The 22,297-nt window shown below is 41.1% G+C and overlaps 1 protein-coding gene across 5 annotated transcripts in view; it reads left to right on the top strand.

Annotated features, from left to right (window-relative positions):
* Positions 1-22,297, top strand: part of SMG1 (SMG1 nonsense mediated mRNA decay associated PI3K related kinase) — a 116,421-nt gene that overhangs the window by 37,474 nt on the left and 56,650 nt on the right. For 4 of the 5 annotated variants that reach the window (XM_062179965.1, XM_062179964.1, XM_062179966.1 and 1 more), the window contains 14 exons: positions 2,678-2,803; positions 3,498-3,570; positions 4,958-5,055; positions 7,918-8,091; positions 11,112-11,336; positions 12,685-12,786; positions 15,719-15,988; positions 18,134-18,264; positions 18,450-18,611; positions 19,717-19,835; positions 20,566-20,653; positions 20,745-20,846; positions 21,327-21,467; positions 22,029-22,228. In XM_062179965.1, the coding sequence (XP_062035949.1) occupies positions 2,678-2,803; positions 3,498-3,570; positions 4,958-5,055; positions 7,918-8,091; positions 11,112-11,336; positions 12,685-12,786; positions 15,719-15,988; positions 18,134-18,264; positions 18,450-18,611; positions 19,717-19,835; positions 20,566-20,653; positions 20,745-20,846; positions 21,327-21,467; positions 22,029-22,228 (2,011 nt within the window). Of the gene's footprint in view, positions 1-2,677; positions 2,804-3,497; positions 3,571-4,957; positions 5,056-7,917; positions 8,092-11,111; positions 11,337-12,684; positions 12,787-15,718; positions 15,989-18,133; positions 18,265-18,449; positions 18,612-19,716; positions 19,836-20,565; positions 20,654-20,744; positions 20,847-21,326; positions 21,468-22,028; positions 22,229-22,297 lie in introns of those variants that run through there. The other variant, XM_062179969.1, reaches the window with a different exon arrangement.

Below are 22,297 nucleotides of genomic sequence, written 5' to 3' on the forward strand. Positions count from 1 at the left end.
AAATGTCTTCCTTTTGACTTTGAGTAAAGGATACACATTAAAGATAGATTTTATTTTTTAAAAAAAGATTTTAAATAACAGATGTTTTCTGGTGTGGGAAGATCTGTACACTGTGGAAGCTGTCCTTTGAAGTTAGTTGTGCAGTGAGTGGTACAGTACTTTGCAGATTGGTAGTGGGAACTCCACCAAGAGAGCTACATAGGAGAGAGTTTCACAATTTTTTGAGGAACACAAAAACTAGACCTCACAACTCTTTCTCACCCTTTTAGAGTTTGGTAATACGTCCAAAATTCTTAATCCAAGTTATTTAAAACAACTATAAGTGAATACCAGCTCTGTTTAGTTTTATATCATCTTTAGGTATGTGAATCTATTAGATTATTCCTTACTTTTAAGTAAAATTTTAAGTACATTTTTGTTCAGCTGTTGTTTTTAAAAATTAGGGTATTGGTGTGTCTGGAATTTCTGATCTCTCTTTTTTAATGATTCATGAAATGTTTTATTTTGGGTAAGTAAGTTCCCCCTCTCCCCTTCTTTTTCTAAACAGATAAAAGGAAGTTCTGCCTCTTTAAAAATGCACTTCTCCTTTGGTTATAGAGGTTATGAGAAAAATTTTGTGGAAATGTGAGAAAATATAACTAAATAACATGATCAAATTTACTTACTGTGTATACCATCTTTATATTTGGAACATTTCTCCTATTTAAAAAAATTTCAAATTCACAGGAAAACAGATGGAATATTACAATAAATACCCATGTACTCTTCACCTAGATTATTACTTATTAAAATTGTTATTTCTATGCACAGGTACACACACATATGCTTTATTTTGAACCATTTTGAAGATGAATTACACATTATGACAGTTAACCCCATAATATATATATTTTTAAAGATTTATTTATTTATTTATTTATTTGAAAGGCAGAATTATAGAGAGGCAGAGACAGAGCAAGGGAGAGGTCTTCCATCCACTGGTTCAACTCCCCAGATTGGTGCAATGACCCGAGCTGCACCATTCTGAACTCAGGAGCTTCCTCCGGGTCTCCCACATGGGTGCAGGGGTCCAGGGACTTGGGCCATCTTCTGCAGGCCATAGCAGAGAGCTGGATCAGAAATGGAGCAGCCAGGACTTGAACCAGCACCCATATGAGGTGCTGGCAACCCAGACGGTGGCTTTACCTGCTGTGCCACAGCGCCTGTCCCATCTGTCCCATCCCCATAATATTTCAATATGTATATCCTAAGGCTATCCTTTATAACAACAGTAATTATTATCAGAAATAAACACATTAATTTTATTAAATATATAGTCCGTATTTCAGATCTTTGCAATTGCTCCTAAGGCATCTGTTACAGCTTTATGTGTCTTCTGACCCAGAATCCCATCAAGATTCAAGCATGTCTTTGTGGTGTGCTATTTTTTTTGAAAGGCAGAGTGAATGAGAGAGGAAGACAGAGAGAGAGATAAGGAGATCTACTTTCCATCCTCTGGTTCACTCCCCCAAATGGCCACAACATCCAGGTCTCAGTCAGGCCAATGCCAGGAACCTAGAACTCCATACAGGTATCCCACGTGTGTGGGAGGAGCCACCCCCTAGGCCATCCTCCGATGCTTTCCCAGGCACATAAGTAGGTAGCTAGAGTGGAAGCTGAATGGCTGGGACTTGAACTGGCACTCTGATGTAGATGGAAGTGCCATAATAGCAACTTAGCTATGTGCCATAGTGCTGGCCCCTTTAATATCTCTAGATTTATCTTGTCGTTCCTTCCTCATTAGTTTCAATTTAAACATTTTGGGCCTGCATACTTCATAGGTCCGTACTTAACTGTATCACACCAGCAAGCTGTAATGTCAGATATCTCGGTTTCCAGTGTGTAGAGTTTGATTACTTAGCTTAAGTGATGACCGCCAGATCTTTCCGTTTTAAAGGCTTATTTTTAGGCCTTTATGATATGAGAGTAATCTCGACATGATACTTTGAAACCTTCTTAATATCCTGTCTATGAGTCATATTTCACTCAGTGATCCTAGAAACCCTTCAGATCCATTGTATAATTGCAGGGAGCTGGATTGGATATGTAAAGCTGGGACTTCAGCCGCTGCTCATATGGGATGCTGGTGCTGCTACGCCATAGCGCCGGCCCTAGAAAAGTTGTTTTTAACAGCTACAAAATATTTTTGTTAGTGGCACACCATATATTTAATTATATATAGTGGTAACATGAACCTGCATGTTATTCATATGTGGTACCATGCTAATCTCAATTGAAACAAATTGTGTAAAATTTGCTCTAAAGGATATTCATGTAAAATTTGCTCTTTATTTTGAATTGAAAGTAGTTGTGATATGTTAAGAAAACAATTGGTCAAGAACATCTTTTTATGCTTGAGAAATACCTTTAATCATAGTTGGTGTTAAAGGGAGAACTTAGAGATAATGTGAGCAACTTAGGACTAATGTTAACTCATGTTAGAGCAAACGGTATTTGTTTTTAGCCTAACATCCTAAAGGAATGATATGTTAGTAAAACATTTTTGAACTGAATCTATAGAAGTTTTCTTCAGTATCATAATTAGCTTTAGATATAGTCACTAATAAGTAGTGAACCCAATTTTCTTGTTTTCTCTGTATTTATTGAATGTTCATAGTTTGTAACTTTTATTTTCAAGCTCGTAATGACCAGCCTGCAGTCCATTCTTGAAAATGTGGATACACCAGAATTACTTTGCAAATGTGTTAAATGCATTCTTTTGGTGGCTCGATGTTACCCTCATATTTTCAGCACTAACTTTAGGGTGAGTTCCCCACTCCTTTTTTCAGACAATGGGGTAAGGATATGATTGTGTGAGGAAGTGGAAAATCAGAAAAACAATACTTCTGCTATTTTGAATGTAATCAATATTTTTGTAAAATACCACCTTTTTTTCTTCTTACATTAATACCTTAAGGTATTTATTTAGCTTATAGAAAGCATTATACAGTCTTAAAATTTTATTAATTTCTTTGAAAAGCAGAGAGAGAGATCGATATCTCCCACCTGCATATTCACTCCCCAAATCCCTGCAACAGCCAGGACTGGGTCAGGCCCAAGCAAAGAGCCTGGAGCCAGGAACTCCATCCAGTTCTTGTAAGTGGGTGGCAGAAACCCAAGTATTGGACCATCACCTGCTGCCTCCTAGGGTGTGCATTAGTGGCAAGTTGTATAGGAAGCTGAGGTGGGAGTCCATCTCTAATATGGGATGTCGGTGTCCCAAGTGACAGCTTAACTTGTTGAGCCAGAATATCTGCCCACCTTAAGATATTTAAAAGAAAATACTTTAATCAGTGTCATAAATGCAGATCCTTTATTCTTCTGCACCTCTCCTCTTCCTATAATGTCAAATAGATAGAATATAGACTCTTTTTAGAATCTTCTGTGAAGTGGTCCATAGGTGGAATATCAGTAAGACCTTAACATGACTGACGCCCTCTTTGTCTCTTTCCATCAAGGATACGGTTGATATATTGGTCGGATGGCACATAGATCATACCCAGAAACCTTCGCTCACACAGCAGGTATCTGGTAAGTCTTTTCAGCATATGGCATACTATGGGAAGGAGTGCTGAGCCCCTCAAGATGAGCTGTTAGTACTGTATCTTTAATAATCCAAGAAAGCCAATTACGTCAAGGAAACTGTGTAATTAATAGTAGATTGGGAGAATAAGTGTGGATTGTGACTTTTTCCCTTTTTTTTTTAATAATTATTAAAAGATTAACTTAGAGAATTGTTATAAATCATAGTTTTTCCTTTTTTTGACTTTTAAGTGAATGAATAGCACAACACATTTGCTGTATTTCCACTTGTTTTAGGTGCTATAGTAAAGTTTTTTAAAAATATTTATTTATTTGAAAGATGGAGTTACAGAGAGGCAGAGAGAGAGAGAGAAAGAGAGAGAGAGAAATCTTCCATCTGCTGGTTCACTCCACAGATGGCCGCAACGACTGGAGCTGGGCTGATCTGAAGCCAGGAGCCACGAGCATCTTCCAGGTTTCCCATTTGGATGTGCAGGGACCCAAGGCCTTGGGCCATCTTCTACTGCTTTCCCAGGCCATAGCAGAGAGCTGGATTGGAAGTGGAGCAGCCAGGATTCAAACCAGTGCCCATATGGGATGCTGGTACTGCAGGCAGTGGCTTTACCCGCTACACCCTATAGTACAGTTCTGGTCCCTATAGTACAGTTCTGAAAGTAGGATATGCTGGTGAGAGCAGTTCTGTCTCATTATCACTAGGAAAATGACTGTACACCTTTGATGTAGTTCTGGATTAGAAAGCCAGGCTGGTGGTGGATTGTGGCATTTTAGTCTTAAGTCATTATATGTAGTGACAGTAAGGATGGTCAACTATGAATTGTAAGAACCTGGGACTTCAAGTTTCAGTAGAATGTCCATTTCTTTTTTTCCTAAAGATTTGTTTATATTTATTTATTTATCTGAAAGTCAGTTACATAGATGAGAGACAGAGAGGTCTTCCATCTACTGGTTTACTCCCCAGTTGACTGCAGTAGCTGGAGCTGCACTGATCCGAGGCCAGGAGCTTCCTCCAAGTCTCCCGTGCGGATGCAGGGGCCCAAGGACTTTGGCCATCTTCTTCTGCTTTCCTAGGCCATAACAGAGAGCTGGATAGGAAGTGGAGCAGCTGGGACTGGATCTGGCACCCATATGGGATGCTGGCACTGTAGGCGATGGCTTTATCCACTATCCACAGCACCGGCCCCTAGAATGTTCATTTCAGCAACATAAAAAAGGCATTGGTTATTCGATTCAGCATATTTATGCTGGAAGACACATTTTAAGGGCCAGCAACTTGAAAGTCAGAAACCTTAAAACAAGGCTCTCAAATTAAATTTGGATTTATTTATGTTTAATTTGATTAATTTATTTTTCTCTCAAAATTTCTTGTGATTCCTAGGGTGGTTACAGAGTTTGGAGCCATTTTGGGTGGCTGATCTGGCATTTTCTACCACTCTTCTTGGTCAGTTTCTAGAAGACATGGAGGCATATGCTGAGGTGAGTGTATTAAAAGCTGTTATTTCTTTTTTCTTTAATGTTTTCAGGAGCAGATTATTCTTTTTATTTATTTTTGAAGATTTGCTTTTTATTTATTTGAAAGGCTGAATTAGCGATCGATCTTCCATTTGCTGATTCACTCCCCAAATGGCCACAATGGCTAGGGCTGGGCCAAGATGAAGCCAGGAACCTGGTGCTTCTTCTGCACCATGTGGGTGCAGGGGACCAAAGACTTGAGCGATCCTCCACTGCCCTCCCAAGATGCATCAGCAGGGATCTAGTTTGAAAGCGGAACAGCTGTATCTTGAACCGGCTCTATATGAGATGCTGGTGCCGCAAGCTGAACTTTAATATGCTATGCCACAATCCTAGCCCCATAAAAGCTGTCATTTCTTTAAATCTCAGTTAAGGAGAAAATCCTAAAGAGTGCTAAATGTATTTTAAAATAATTTACACTATCTGACATTTAAGCAGAAATTATAAGACCATTGCATTATTTCATTTTTTGTTTTTTTCAAATGTTTGTAGGTTACTAGCAGTTACCAAGAAGAGAAAGGAAAATTGCAGACTTAATATTTTGCAAAATGAAATACTCAATAGCTGATATTTTTCTGAAGGCATTTTTCTATAATTCATCCATATCTTTTGTTACCGAAAGAGTCTTAAAAATAGGAGAAATTGGTGTTGTGTTTTAAAAATGCACATTTTCTCCTCACATGTGTGTGGGACCCTGAATGTTGCATGGAGGCCCCACCTTGGCTGTAGCCGCCTTGGCAGTTGTGTGAGAGTAGTGTGGCAGCTTCAGGGGGCCACTGAAGCCCCTTTTATTGGTGGTTGGCTTTCCTCTCCCCATTGTTATGGCTTCGCTCTACGCCATCTCCTGTTGGAATCTCGCCATGTTTCTTCTGTATTCATGTGTACTGTGACTCTTGTTTGGTGTTCAAGGCTCCCATAAAAATTTAGCTTCATCTTTATGTTTTTTGCTACTTTTAACTGTACTTCTCAGTTTGCTGTCTTCCAGAGGAGAGCACAGCACTCTTATATACAACTGTTTGTCCATCCCTACTCCCAGCATGTCTTTGTAACGCTGATATGCTGGTCGGTGCCGCAGCTCAATAGGCTAATCCTCCGCCTAGCAGCGCCGGCACACCGGGTTCTAGTCCCGGTCAGGGCGCTGGATTCTGTCCCAGTTGCCCCTCTTCCAGGCCAGTTCTCTGCTATGGCCCAGGAGTGCAGTGGAGGATGGCCCAGGTCCTTGGACCCTGCACCCCATGGGAGACCAGGAGAAGCACCTGGCTCCTGCCTTGGGATCAGCGCGGTGCGCCAGCCGCAGCACACCGGCCGTGGCGGCCATTGGAGGGTGAACCAACGGCAAAGGAAGACCTTTCTATCTCTCTCTCTCTCTCTCTCTCACTGTCCACTCTGCCTGTAAAAAAAAAAAAAAGAAAGAAAGAAAAAAAAAAGCTGATATGCTTCTCAGAAGCCATCTATTTTAGTTTGTTGAGACTCTTCCTTTTGTATCCATTAGATGTATTTTTCTTGTGTTACCTTGCCACTGAGTTATATTTAGATATTTATTCATTCTAGTATCCCATTTTTTGGCAAGTATTTTCTTTTGAGTATATTTTATTTCCTCAACTAGATTATAAATCAGACCTTAAAATTTTTTTGGAAAGATGGAGTTAGATCATTCTTCGGTCCACTGGTTCACTCCCCAGATATCTGCAACAGTCAGTGCTAGACCAGGCCAAAGCCAGGAACCAGAGTTTCATCCGTGTGGGTGGCAGGGGCCCAAACACTTGGGCCATCTTCCACTGCTTTTTCCCAGGCTGTTAGCAGGGAGCTGGATCAGAAGTGGAGCAGCCAGGACATGAACCGGCACCCGTATGAGATGCTGGCATTGCAAGCAGAGGTTTCACTTGCCATGCCACAGTGCCAGCCCTGAGGTTTTAAAATTTTGTAAATCCCCTCGCACTTTGCCCTTCCAGTGTATAGTGTTGGTGTGGAGTACTTATTATTGAGTTGAGTGGCTCAAAGAATACCCACAGTGAGATTCTAGCAGGAACCAGTTGAGGAGTGGTAAGTTTATGGCTCTGTTTGTACCCATTTGTGACCATGGTATATGTATGAAAATTTAGTCTTCCCCAGCTCCTATCTGATTTTCTTTAATTTGGTGGGGTTTAATACTGGCTTACTTAAATAATAGAGGTAAAACTCCTCTTATATCATCAGAGTCATATGTTTCCTTTTCTCATTGGCTGAAATGCCTGTTAATTTGTTAAAATCTATTATGAAGTTAATTGACTTAAAAATTAGGAGCTTTAAAAATTTAATCAATTTCAGATATTTATTTTATTTGAGAGGAGAGAGACTGAGAGAGCTTCCCAGCTATCTACTGGTTCACTTGCAGAGTGCCTGGGAGCCAGTGACCTAACTGTTTGAGCCAGTTGTCCCCCAAAATGTGGAAAGTTTCAACTGGTTGTCTCCCAGAGCATGCATTAGAAGGAAGCTGTAATTGGGTGTGGAGCTGGGACCAGAACCCAGGCACTCTGATACTGAATGTGAGTGAACCAAGCAGTATCTTAGCTGTGGTACCAAACACCTGCCCCTTTATAAAAATATAAAAATAATTTAAATTACTTTTTAATTAACACATAGTAATTATACATATTTGTAGTGATATTATATGTGTACAGTGTGTAATGATCGAATGAGTGATTAGCATTTCTGTTTTATTTCTATGTTTGGAACCTTTCAGCTCCTTTCTTCTGGTTCTTCCTTCTCAAATATAGGTTATTGTCTGTTTTTTCTTTTTAAAAGCAATGTACTATTTAAATAAGAATGCTGTGAATTCACATCTAGGACCTCAGCCATGTGGCTTCTGGTGAATCTGTGGATGAAGATGTTCCTCCTCCATCAGTGTCATTACCAAAGCTGGCAGCTCTTCTCCGGGTATTTAGTACTGTGGTGAGGAGCATTGGGGAACGCTTCAGCCCAATACGGGGTCCTCCAATTACTGAGGCATATGTAACAGATGTAAGTGTCTTTGGGTATTTCAGATGTGGTTCAAGAATAGAGTTGTTTTAAATGGTTCTCTTTATGAATTATGTTATTCATCTTTCATTTGTTTTGCATGTGTATTTTTGCATCTGGCTACCTGAATAGCCAGAAAAACAGGGAATCTTACTTACTCCTTACTCTTCTCACTCCATCTCACAACCCCAGGAAGAAAAGGCCACTACAGTTTGAAATGTCTATGAACCTTTCTGTCAGGAGATTCTGTTTAGGTCCATTTAGTCCTAGTTTTAATATTTACAAATTTTTTTTTTTTTTTTTGGACACGCAGAGTGGACAGTGAGAGAGAGAGACAGAAAGAAAGGTCTTCTTTTGCCGTTGGTTCACCCTCCAATGGCCGCCGCGGCTGGCGCGCTACGGCCGGCACACCGCGCTGATCTGATGGCAGGAGCCAGGTGCCTATCCTGGTCTCCCATGGGGTGCAGGACCCCAAGCACTTGGGCCATCCTCCACTGCACTCCCTGGCCACAGCAGAGACCTGGCCTGGAAAAGGGGCAGCCGGGACAGAACCGGCACCCCGACCGGGACTAGAACCCGGTGTGCCGGCACCGCAAGGCGGAGGATTAGCCTAGTGAGCTGCAGCGCCGTCCAATATTTACATTTTTAAAATTTCATATATATCTTTTGAAAAGTTTATTTTTTAGAAAAAGGCAGAGGTAGAAAAGAGAAAGGTCTTCCTTCTGCTGGTTCACTCCCCAGATGGCCACAATGGCCAGAGCTGAGCCTCTCTGAAGCCAGGAGCTTCTTCTGGGTCTCCTACGTGGGTGCAGGGGCCCAAGCACTTGGGCCATCTTCCACTGCTTTCCCAGGCCATAGCAGAGAGCTGGATTGGAAGAGGAGCAGCCAGGACTTGAACAAGTGCCCATATGGGATGCTGGCACTGCAGGCAGCAGCTTTACTTGCTATGCCGTAGTGCCAGCCCCACAATTTCCTTTTTTTTTTTTTTTTTCTTGACAGGCAGAGTTAGAGAAAGATCTTGCTTTTTTCCGTTGGTTCAGCCCCCAAATGGCCGCTACAGCTGGCGTGCTGCGCCGATCTGAAGCCAGGAGCCAGGTGCTTCCTCCTGGTCTCGCATGCGGGTGCAGGGCCCAAGGACTTGGGCCATCCTCCACTGCCTTCCCAGGCCACAGCAGAGAGCTGGACTGGAAGAGGAGCAACTGGGACAGAATCCAGCACCCCGACCGGGACTGGAACCCAGGGTGCCAGCGCTGCAGGCAGAGGATTAGCCAAGTGAGCCGCGGCGCCGGCCATAATTTCATATTTTTTAAAAATAATTTTGCTCCTTTTAGTTTTTCAACATTAAGAATAACACATTCAGCAAGCTCCCATAAAATAATTTTCTCTGTGGCAGGATGAATCTCATATCTTTACAAGATTTCATAGTGTGACATCAAGGAAAACAAAGACATATGTGTTTAAAACACATCTTAGTCTGAGGTGAGTTGTAAGAGATAGCTAAATTGCCCTATACTCCAGCAGCCCCAAACATTCACGGCACTGTAATACAGTCCACTGTGTGGTTCTGTGTGATGTATGTTAGGTGTGAACTTCTGGCATTGTAGTGAGCTTGCATAAGAAGGGAGAAGCATATGTGATAAGTTATAAAAGATTCAATCTAAATGATTAAATTTATTGTTAGGGTGTAGCTTGGGCTATTTAGGATAACTCACTTTTATTGAACACATTGCTAAATAAAATAGGATATTAATTAAATATAACTCTTAAATGTATTTGAACAGAAATGTCAGAATTTAAAATCAGCTTGTTGATATTTTAAATCTGGTCAAAATGTTTAACATCTTTGAATCATTTTTGTTATTTAAAAAGTAGTTGTCTGAGCAGGCGCCACGGCTCAATAGGCTAATCCTCCACCTGCGGCACCGGCACACCGGGTTCTAGTCCCAGTCGGGGCGCTGGATTCTGTCCCAGTTGCCCCTCTTCCAGGCCAGCTCTCTGCTGTGGCCCGGGAGTGCAGTGGAGGATGGCTCAAGTGCTTGGGCCCTGCACCCCATGGGAGACTAGGAGAAGCACCTGGCTCCTGCCTTCGGAGCAGCGCGATGCACTGGCCACAGCGCACTGGCCGTGGCGGCCATTGGAGGGTGAACCAATGGCAAAAAGGAAGACCTTTCTCTCTGTCTCTCGCTATGCACTCTGCCTGTCAAAAAAAGTAGTTGTCTGAAGATTGTTGGAATTGAAACAAAGGCAATTAACCTAGATCTAAAAGGGAGGGGAATATAATCATTTTTCAGAATAGTTACAAATTGAATTTATTATTTTATGATGCTATTTTAGACCTTTCCAAATGATTTTAAGAAAACCAACATATAGGGTAAAAAAAAAAAAATGAAGTGGTTGTTGAATAATACAGAAATACTTTTCAGCAGTTTTTTCTCCTTTTTCTTAAGTTACTTTTTTCCAGAAATTTGGTACATAAATATTGACCATTAACCGTTACAAATCACTGGGATTTTTTTAATGTGGGAAATAATGAGAAATTTCTTTTATGAGATGATCAATTGATAAGCATAAGAATACTTAAGTTTTCAAAAGAGATCATCAAGGACATGAACATCAGTAAGCTTCAATGATCAGAAATTTTTAGTTTGAAGACTGATTATCAGAAGCCTAAGAGCTAATAAGTGTTGGCAGATTATTCCCATGGTTAATGCTGTTACTGTTACAAATTCTGATGTATTTGAGCCAGTTAGTGACTTTGGGGAGAAAGGAAGTGAATATAAGGGAAATAGTGGATGGGAAATTGTTTCCTGTCACGATAGTACTGTGGAATTTTTTGCCATGATCATTTTGCATATTGTACTAGAGATAATCTTAATATCATTCAGCTCCTGAGCACTACAGTATTAAGACTGCTGACAAGGCAGTCAGTTTTCAGTTGAAACTGCATTAAATAGAAAATATTATCTTGTTCTGTGGAAGCATGTGAATTTTTTTAAAAAGCTGCTTGTTTTCCCCATTTGCAGGTTCTGTACAGAGTAATGAGATGTGTGACGGCTGCAAACCAAGTGTTTTTTTCTGAGGCTGTGTTGACAGCTGCTAATGAGTGTGTTGGTGTTTTGCTCGGCAGCTTGGATCCTAGCATGACTATACATTGTGACATGGTCATTACATATGGATTAGACCAGCTGGAGAACTGCCAGACTTGTGGTACCGATTATGTCATCTCAGTCTTGAATTTACTCACATTGGTATGTAATTGTTCTTTTTATTGCTTTCTAATGTGTTGATTTATCCAGGCCATTACATTTGAAATATGTGGAAGAAGAAGGGCTTTGCTTTTGGGGGAGGGGAGTAATTAATCAGTCTTATTCATGTAATCTTTAATTTCTTAACCATAAATATGCCCTCTTCCCCTTTTATTATGGACTTTACAAGAACATAAAAAAAGAAAAGTGCAGTGAATCTCTGCATCCGTAACTCGGAGCTGCTCTAATGAGAAGCACATGCCCATCTGGTTCATCTACACTGCAGACGCTGCCTCCACCTTGCTGCCCCTCTACCTCCAGCTGGGCTATTTTAAAGCAAATTCTAGATGACATTCTGCTGAGCATTTCTGCCAACATTACACCTCTTTTGCCAGTGTTATAAAATGCCCATGTTTAAGTGTAAAATACATGTATCCTCTTGAGTTGTCTAAACATATTAATGTCACAGTGCTAAGGTCTTAGGATATAGGTTAGATATAATTTTTCTAAAGTAATGGATTTTATTTATTTATTTATTTTAAAAGACTTATTAATTTATTTGAGAGGCAGAACTACAAACAGAGAGAAGTCTTCCATGTGCTGGTTTACTTCCAAAATGGCTGCAATAGCCAAAGCTGGGGTAATCTGAAGCTAGGAGCCAGGAGCTTCTTCCAGGTCTCCCACATGGGTGCAGGGGCCCAAGCAATTGGGCTGTTTTCCACTGCTTTCCCAGGCCTTCAGCAAGGAGCTGGATAGGAAGTGGAGCAGCTAGGACATGAACTGGCATCCATATAGGATGCTGGCTGTGCAGGCAGAGGCTTAACCTACTATGCCATAGTGCCAGCCCCAGTAGACTTTATTTTTTAGAGCAATTTCTCAGTTTGTAAAAAGTCAAGTTCACATACCTGCTTTTTCCCCTCCTCTCCAGTGGTTTCCCTTATTGTTTATATTTATGTTTGTGTTACTGTGTACATTTGTTAACAACTGATGAGCAAATGTTGATACATTTTTATTATTAGTAGTAAGTTTACGGCTTACTTTACAGTTCACTCACTGTTGTACATTCTGTGGGTTTCGACAACTGTATAATTAAGTGTTTTTTGCTATTCAGTGCCATAGAGGATACTTTCAGTGCCCTTTTAAAAAATTATTTGTGTTCTATGTACTTATCTCTCTCAATTCTTTGGCAACTCCTGATTGTTATTGTGTTCATAGTTTTTCCTTTTCTAAAGTCTTATAGTTGTAGTTATGTTGTATTTAGCTTTTTTAGATTGGCTTCTTCCACTTAGCAATATGCATTTAAGATCTCATGTTTTGCGGAGACTTGATAAACTCACTTTTTTTCTTTTAGATTGTGGAACAGATAAATACAAAACTGCCATCATCATTTGTGGAAAAACTCTTTATACCATCATCTAAACTATTATTTTTGCGTTATCATAAAGAAAAAGAGGTAAGTGACACATTTGTAATGACTTCTTTTTTTGTTGTTGTTGTTGTTACCACAACTGGTCTTCACTTCCTTCAGCCTTAACCTTTCTTCTTTCTTTTTCTGTTTTTTTTTTTTTTTTTTTTTTTTTAAGATTTATTTATTTACTTGAAAGAGTTACACAGAGAGAGTAGGAGAGGCAGAGAGAGAGAGAGAGAGATCTTCCATCCGCTGGTTTACTCCTCAGTTGGCTACAATGGCCGGAGCTTTGCCGATCCAAAGCCAAGAGCCGGGAGCCTTCTCTGGGTCTCCCATGTGGGTACAGGGGCCCAAGGACTTTAGCCGTCTTCTGCTTTCCCAGGCCATAGCAGAGAGCTGGATCGGAAGTGGAGCAGCCAGGACTCCAACCAGCACCCATATGGGATGCTGGCACTGCAAGCAGCAGCTTTACTTGTTATGCCACTGTGCCGGCCCCTGTAATGACTTCTAAATTTTTATAAGGGGAGGGACAGTGGGTGTTGTGGCATAGCCGCATATTAAAAAAAAATTTGTAAGGGTCAAATGAGCAGTTTTTTTTTAAAGTTAAAATATTCAGAACTACACAGAACTACTATGTATGTTGTAAATAAAAATTATTAGCTTATCAACTAAATCCAAATAATATCCACTATAAAGTTTCTAAATGAATAAAAGAAAACCATTCTTAAACTTTTGTTTACATATTTTTTCTAAGATTTATTTATTTGAAAAGTAGAGTGTAGAGAGGGTGGGGAGAGAGGAAGAGAGATCGAGATCTTCCATCTTCTGGTTCATCACCCCAATGGCCACAATTGTCAAGGCTGGCCCAGCCTGAAGGCAAGAGCCTGGAACTCCATCTGTGTCTCTTAACGTGGGTGGCAGGGGTCCAGGTACTTGGGCCATCTTTTCTGCTTTCCCAGGCAATTAGTAGGGAGCTGGGTTGGAAATGGAGTAGCTGGCATTCAAATCAGTGCTTATATGGGATGCCAGTGTTGCAGGTGGCAGCTTGACCTCCTGTGCCACAATACTGGTCCCAGCTCTCTAGATTTCTCTTGTTTGAAAGGCATTTGAAAGGCAGAGTTAAACACAGAGAGAGGGAGGAAACAGAGATCTTTCACCCACTGATTCACTCCCCAAATGGCCTCAACTTTTGAAACTGGGCTCATCAGGAGCCAGGAGCTTCTTCTGGATCTCTCATGTGGGTTGCAGGAGCCCAAGCACTTGGGCTGTCTTCTGCTGTCCCAGGCCTCTAGCAAGGAGCTGGATTGGAAGTAGAGCAGCTGAGTCTAGAACTGGCATGAATATAGGAGCTGGCATCAAAGGCAGAGGCTTAGCCTGCTACCCCACAAAGCTGACCCCTCCTTTCTAGATGTTAAAAAACCTGGCTTTAGGGGCTGGTGCTAAGGCTTGGTGGGTAAGGCCACCACCTGAAGCGCCGGCATCCTGTTTGGGAGCTGGTTCGAGTAATAGCTGCTCAATTTGGATCCATCTCTCTGCTATGGCCTGGGAAAGCAGTAGAAGATGGCCCAAATCCTTGGGCCCCAGCACCCATGTGGGATACCTGGAAGAAGCTCCTTGCTCCTGGCTTCTGATTGGCCCAGGTCCGGCTGTTGTAGCCATCTGGGGAATGAACCAGCAGATTGAAGACCTCTCTCTTTCTCTCTCTTCCTCTGCCTCTCTGTAACTCTGCCTTTCAAATAAATAAACCTTTAAAAAAAAAAAGACCTGGCTCTCCTATGTTTGCTTCCCAAAGATATTTTCCTCCTCCCAAAAATTAAGATCTTGGGGCTGACACTGGCGCAGCGGGTTAACGCCCAGGCATGAAGCGCCAGCATCCCATATGGATTCTGGTTCTAGTCCGGTTCTAGTCCTGGCTGCTTCTTTTCTGATCCAGCTCTCTGCTATGGCTTGGGAAAGCAGTAGAAGATGGCCCAAGGCCTTGGGCCCCTGCACCCACGTGGGAGACCCGGAAGAAGCTCTTGGCTCCTGGCTTCGGATTGGTGCAGCTCCGGCCCTTGCGGCCATTTGAGGAGTGAACCAGCGGATGGAAGACCACTCTCTCTGTCTCTATCTCTCTCTGTAACTCTGTCTTTCAAATAAAATAAATCTTTAAAAAAAATTATGATCTTAGGGGCTGGCATTGTGGTGTAGTGGGTAATCTGCCACCTTTAATGCTGACATCCCATATGGGCACTGGTTTGTGTTTAGCTGCTCCACTGCTGATGTAGCTCCCTGCTAATGCCCTGGGAAAAGCATTTGAATGTGGCCCAACTACTTTTGCCCATGCCATCCATGTGTGAGACCCCGATGAAACTCGTGGTTTTGGCTTTGCTCTGCCCTGACAGTTGGGGCACTTGGCTAGTGAACCAGTGGATGGAAGATTTCTCTCTCTGTCTCTCCCTCCCTCAGTGTAGCTCAGACTTTGAAATAAAAAAATTAAAAAGAAAAATTAGGACCTTGGACAATGAATGCATCAATTCTTTTGTAAAAAAGATTCATTTATTTGAAAGGCAGAGTTAGAAGGAGAGAAAGACACACACACACACACACACACAGAATTCATCCATCTGCCGGTTCACTTCCCAAATGGAATTATAGGCTGAGCTGGGCCAGACTGAAGCCAAGAGTCTGGAACTCCACTTGGATCTCCCATGTGGTTGGTAGAAGCCCATACTTGTGGCATCTTTCACTGCTTTCTCAAGTGCATTAGCAAGGAGCTGGACCAGCAGTGGATTAGCTGGGATTCTAACTGGTGCCTGTTTGAGAGGGCAGTGTCACAGACATGGTTTAATACATTGTGCTACAGCACCAGTTCCGAATTTATCAATCTGAAATTGAGTTGCTTCACCAGCACTATGTAGATAATGGTTTGTATCCTGTATAATTGTGGTTTTATCTTCCATTTGGTTGTAACTTTATTCTGAATTTTCTTTTTCAGGTTGTTGCTGTAGCCCATGCTGTATATCAAGCAGTGCTCAGCTTGAAGAATATTCCTGTTTTGGAGACTGCCTATAAATTAATTTTGGGAGAAATGACTTGTGCACTGAACAACCTGCTACATAGTCTACAACTTCCTGATGCCTGCTCTGAAATAAAACATGAAGCTTTTAAGAATCATGTATTCAATGTAGACAATGCAAAATTTGTGGTTATATTTGACCTTAGTGCCCTGACCACAATTGGAAATGCCAAAAACTCACTAATTGGGGTGAGCCATTTTTTATTGCATTTTTTTTTAAGATTTTATTTGTTTATTCGAAAGTCAGAAAGTCAGAGTTACATATAGAGAGAGGCAGAGAGAAGTCTTCCATCTGATGGTTCACTCCCCAGATGTCTGCAACGGCCAGAGCTGCGCCAATCCGAAGCCAGGAGCCACTTCTGGGTCTCCCACGTGGGTGCAGGGGCCCAAGGACTTGGGCCATTTTCTACTGCTTTCCCAGGCCACAGCAGAGAGCTGGATGGAAAGTGGAGCAGCTGGGTCTTGAACCGGCACCTGTATGGGTTGTCGGTGTTTCAGGCCAGGGCATTAACCTGCTGCGCCACAGTGCCGGCGCCTATTGCATGTTTGTGTATTTCATTTACTGTCATATCAGTATTACTGTGTGACTAATGGAAATTTTATAACAAGTGTGGAAAAATATTGTCAGGATTATTTTATTGCCATTATATTCTGCTTTTTCCTTTTGTTTGACAACCTTTGATAATGGTTTTTAATTTTTTTTTTTTTTTTTTAATTCTCCAGGAAGCATCTGTCAGGAATTTCTTCTGTTTAGTATTCTTACTGAAAAGTAATACATTTTCCACTGTTAAACTTTGTAAGGTTCTTATATTGTTTTCTTCTTTACCTGGTACCTCTTTTTCTTTCTTTTCCTTTTTTTTTTTTTTTTTTAAGAAATTTTATTTATTTGAGAGGTAGAGTTACAGGCAGAGAGAGGGAGAGACAGAGAGAAAGGTCTTCTGTCCATTGGTTCACTCCCCAGATGGCCACAATGGCCAGAGTTGGGCTGATCTGAAGCTAGGAGTCAGGAGCTTCTTTGGGCCTTCCACGTGGTTGCAGAAGCCAGGCACTGGGGCCATCTTCCACTGCTTTCTCAAGCCATTGGCAGAGTAGCCAGGACACGAACTGATGCCAGTATTGCATGCCGACACCACAGGTGGAGGCTTAGCCTGCTAGGCCACAGTCCCAGCCCTGTTACGTTTTCTTTCCACTAAAATTAGTTCTTACAGGTGGTCTTACATTTTGACTGCCTACTTTTGTGTAAGAGTATTCATACAGTTTTTCTTTCATAAAAAGAACAAAAGATTTTTGTGTGTGTGTGAAATTTGAAGTGCCTGCTTTTGATTTATCATGATTGTGCTCTGTATATTGTTTCCATATTGGACCTTGGAGGACTGGAAAAAATTTTTAATAGAAAGTGAGAGAGGAGGGAAAAAGTAAACATTTGATGTTATCATTTGCATGCTGTCTGTAGTGTTTGACCCGATTGCTTGTACTGTGCTCCTTTCTTCGATTACAGTTTGAAAGCTTAAGTAAAGTCTTCCCTTCTTTATACACTAAAATTTGCTTTTTTGGTGACTTCACCTTGTATACAGATGTAAGGAATTTTACATGCTGCGCTCTGGAATTAGGGAGAGGACAGGTAGGACAGTGAAGTGGAATTGAATGTAATACTGAAAAGGGAAGGGTGGACAAGGGTTGGGCTGACAGGATGTGCTGCCTTTTTCTTGTTCCTCACTGGACAGGATACCCTGCCATTTGCAGTAGTTGGAGAAATCAGGAAGTGCAGTCTACTACACCAGTGTAGTTACAAAAGATCTTTGTTGCAACCAAGAAATAGCAAACTATAGCAAAATAGTGGCCCATGACCCAGATAGAGGGGGTGTAGTTGGTTGGTTGGTTTATTTGTTTAAATAGCTATATTGAGATATATTTTCACACACTGTACAATACACATTTCAAGTACACAGGTCAATTTTTTTTTATTATACTTACAGAATTGTGTGGTCGTCACCACCCTGTCACCTGAGTTTGTAGAGAAAGTGTTATTGGAACATAGTCACTCTTGTTCCTGTGTTTTGTGTGTGGCTGTTTCTTACTGTAGTGCCAGAGTGGAAGGCTTGCCTTACTACACCAGAGGTGTTACACATCTCACAAGCTTAAGATAATTACTGTCTTGTCTTTAGAGAAAGTGTTTGCCAAAGACCCCAAGTTTAGTGTTAGATTGTTTCCAAAATTGAAAATATAATTGTAATTTAAAAAAAGTCCAAACACTTACCTTGGAGGATAAACTTTTATACACTTGTGCATATGTTGGCCCAGCCGTAAATTACATTTTGTTTTGTGCGTTGTCAGATGTGGGCGCTCTCTCCAACTGTCTTTGCGCTTCTGAGTAAGAATCTGATGATTGTGCATGGCGACCTGGCTGTTCACTTCCCGGCCATCCAGTATGCAGTGCTCTACACCCTGTACTCGCATTGTACCAGGTACTGTACTTACAGATCCTTCTGGAGGGGCAGGAATGCCAAAGTGTTTTATTTTTTCAAGAGGAAGGAGGAGGAGGAGCAAGAGCCCTTTGCAGCATTAGAGTTTTGAAAATGTGAGTTGCTTTGACTTTGGACTTGCTTTCTTTGATTGAAGATCAAAGGATTACCTGGACTTTGTCTTTCAGGCACGATCACTTTATATCTAGTAGTCTGAGTTCTTCATCCCCTTCCTTGTTTGATGGAGCTGTGATTAGTACTGTAACTACAGCTACAAAGAAGCATTTCTCCATTATATTAAACCTTCTGGGAGTCTTGCTTAAGAAGGATAACCTTAACCAGGATACAAGGTAACTCAGTAATACTTTATATTACATGTCCCTCGCTATTGATTTACCTTTCTTTCTGTCTGTCTGTCTTTCTGTCTTTTTGTCTGTCTTTCTGTCTTTTTTGCCAGGCAGTGTTGGACAGTGAGAGAGAGTTATGACAGTGAGAGAGAGACAGAGAGAAAGGTCCTCCCTCTGTTGGTTCACTCCCCTAATGGCCGCCACGGCTGGTGCTGCGCCGATCTGAAGCCAGGAGCCGGGTACTTTCTCCTGGTCTCCCATGCTGGTACAGGGCCCAAGCACCTGGGCCATCCTCCTCTGCTCTCCCGGGCCACAGCAGAGAGCTGGATTGGAAGAGGAGTAACTGGGACCCCTGCCAGGACTAGAACCCAGAGTGCTGGCACTGCAGGTGGACGATTAGCCAAGTGAGCCACAGCACCGGCCATACCTTTATTTATTTATTTTTTAAAATATTATTTCTTTGAAAGGCTAAGTTAGAGAGAGAAAGAGGTCTTTTATCCACTGGTTTGCTTCCCAAATGGCCGTAACTGTTGGGAGTGGGCCAGACCAAAGCCATGAGCCATGAGCTGCTTCCAGGTCTCCCATGTGCATGCAGGGGCCCAAACACTTGGGCTGGCCTTCACTGCTTTCCAAGGCACATGGAAGCTAAATCAGAAGTGGAGCAGCCGGGACTTGAACTGGCTCCCATATGGGATTGCTGGCGCTGCAGATGGTGTCTTAACCCACTGCGCCACAGCCCCTGATTTTCCTTTCTAATTGAAGAATAAGGAATGTGGATTAGAGGTGGGATAGAGCAGTTTCTTCACTGTAAATACTGGTTGGTTGTTGTTATTTATTGTAGGTGTTCTTTGTCAAGAAAGTTAAATACAAAATCCCATATACCTCTCCATTTGATGTTTTATAAAACTGTTTCTATTCAGATTTTAAAATATTCTCTGTTATTATTTATGCTACTTCAGGGATTTTTTTTTTGAAAGATATACAGCTATTTTGTATAGTTTCAATTTTTGCTTCTTATTGCTTGAGATGTTGACAAAACCAAAAGAAAAGCAATGTAAAAGTAACTTTAAAACATTTTAAGTGTAAAATCAACTATTTTGTGTTCCAGGAAACTGTTAATGACTTGGGCTTTGGAAGTGGCTGTTCTAATGAAGAAGTCTGAAACATACGCTCCTTTATTCTCTCTTCCATCTTTTCATAAGTTTTGCAAAGGCCTTTTAGCCAACAGTAAGACTCTCTTTTTATTTATTTCTTTTTTGAAAAGCACAGACACAAAAACAGAGTTCCCAACCATTTTTTCTGCTTCCCAAATGGCTCACAATAACGTGGGGCTAGGCCTGGTCAAAGACAGGAGCCAGAACTTAATCTAGGTCTCTCACGTGGGTGGTAGGGACCCACTTGCACCAGCACTTGCTGCTTTACATGATCTGCCTTAGTAGGCAGCTGGAATCATGATGGATCTGATACGGGATGTGGGTGTTGCATCTGCATGTTAACTCCCGCTACTAATGCTTTCCCCTCTCTGATTTTTAAATTTTGATTATCAACTTTGGCTATGGGAGAAGATAGTCTCTTGAGCCCTTGTACTGACTGAAGATGTATAGTTCCCATTTTTAAGGACAGATACAGAGTCTTGATTTCTTTTCATTGTTAATATTTTAAAAATGAGTTAAGTATTACATTTTAAAGCTGATGTCAGTGTTTACACATTCCATATCCTTGTACGTTTCCCCTTAGAAAAAGTTCATTCAAAGACTAGCCATTTACTTTAGGTGGGTTTTGTTGAATGTATCATCTCTCCAAATGTTGCTGCCAGTGAGGTCTCTAGGCAAGAACAGTATTGAATGTATAGTAGATACTCACTATTGGGTCACTGATTGGTTTTAGAAAATTGTGGCAAACTGACAGCTGATTTCTTTTGGCAAACTGAAAGTAAATGTCTCTGCCTTTGTGCCAGCTCTTGTTGAGGATGTGAACGTGTGTCTGCAAGCATGCAGCAGTCTACATGCTCTGTCCTCGTCCTTGCCAGATGATCTTTTACAGAGGTAGGCACTAAAGACCGCCATCTTTTGACTCTAGACCTATTGGTGTGGAAATGTTGCCACATTTGCTTTATTTGTTTTCATTTTCTCCTAGATGTGTTGATGTTTGCCGGGTCCAGCTAGTCCATAGTGGGACCCGTATTCGACAGGCATTTGGGAAACTGTTGAAGTCAATTCCTTTAGACATTGTTCTGAGGTATGAAGTTTGTTTCGGTGCTCTAATTTTACTGCCTAGTAGTCATCTACTTTAGGGAAAGACAGATGGCCTGTTTAAGTGCATTTATGTCATATTTTGCGTGGTTCTTTTTCTCAGTGATTGAACAGATGCTGGAAGATCAAATTCTGCAGATGTGGAAGAAAATAACAGATTTTTATGTTTAATGAGCTATATAAGTTCACATAATTTAGTCCACAATAATTCATATATACCAAAATGTGTTCCTTAGTTATAGTTCAGATACTTGGTAACCAAATTACAGTCTCTTAATGCTTTTGATTAAGTTGGTTTGGGAACTTTACCTAAAATTAAGAAGTTGTCATAACAACTCTATATTCCTTTGAAGTGTGAGTTTTATATTTCTTTCTAATTCAGTTAAGGAAATAACCTATTTATAGTAATTACTACTATTTTAGCTAAAAACTTTTGCATAACAGTGACTTTATTTTCTGTCTACAGCAATAACAATCACACAGAAATTCAAGAAATTTCTTTAGCATTGAGAAGTCACATGAGTAAAGCACCAAGTAATACGTTCCACCCACAAGATTTCTCAGATGTTATTAGTTTTATTTTGTATGGGAATTCCCATAGAACAGGGTAAGACTTTTGGTTTTTGTTTTACTTATTTTACTATCTCACCTAGTAAAAGTAACTGTCTTGAGCTTACTTCAAGTTTTGAGGAGAAAATTTGTGTCCAGGGTGGTAGAGCAGAAAATAACATTCTTACCAAATGAGTTATTTTAGTTTCCATCAATAAGAAAATTGTTTTCAAGCAGCTTTAGAAACCAAGGTGGGCTTTGAAGTTGAGTGATGAAATGTGGTTGATGATTAAGTGGTGTGTCGGCCCTCTCGGGGTGGCCTGACGGGCTGTGGACACTCTGGATTTAGATGCTTAGCTGCAGTGTCGTGTGTTTTGTCCAGCAGATTGTCACACGCCATTTACCCTAGTGACTGAGCCACATCGTGCTCCATCCTGTAAAAGACCTCAAAAATGAGAGGTGGAGATATACTGCTTCCCAATTTTGTAGGTTTTTGCCTCTTATAGCAGGAAAAATGATAGTTTCCTTTACTCCTTCTTTCCCCTTGTTTTTTTTTTTTTTTTCTTTTTGATTCTTAAATGAAGTTATTATCTGTTAAATATGAAACTGCTTTCCCTAGGAAGGACAATTGGTTAGAAAGATTGTTCTATAGCTGCCAGAGGTTGGATAAGCGTGAGCCGTCCACAATCCCCCGCAACCTCCTGAAGACAGACGCCGTCCTCTGGCAGTGGGCGATTTGGGAAGCAGCACAATTCACTGTCCTTTCTAAGCTGAGAACTCCACTGGGCAGAGCTCAAGACACCTTCCAAACGATTGAAGGTAACCAACTTATTCTGCTTTTTCAAATAACCTTCATAGCCTTACTAATTCAGAAATAATGCATTTCTT

Source organism: Lepus europaeus, chromosome 21 (assembly GCF_033115175.1).
Source record: "Lepus europaeus isolate LE1 chromosome 21, mLepTim1.pri, whole genome shotgun sequence".
NCBI classification, from domain to species: Eukaryota; Metazoa; Chordata; class Mammalia; order Lagomorpha; family Leporidae; genus Lepus; species Lepus europaeus.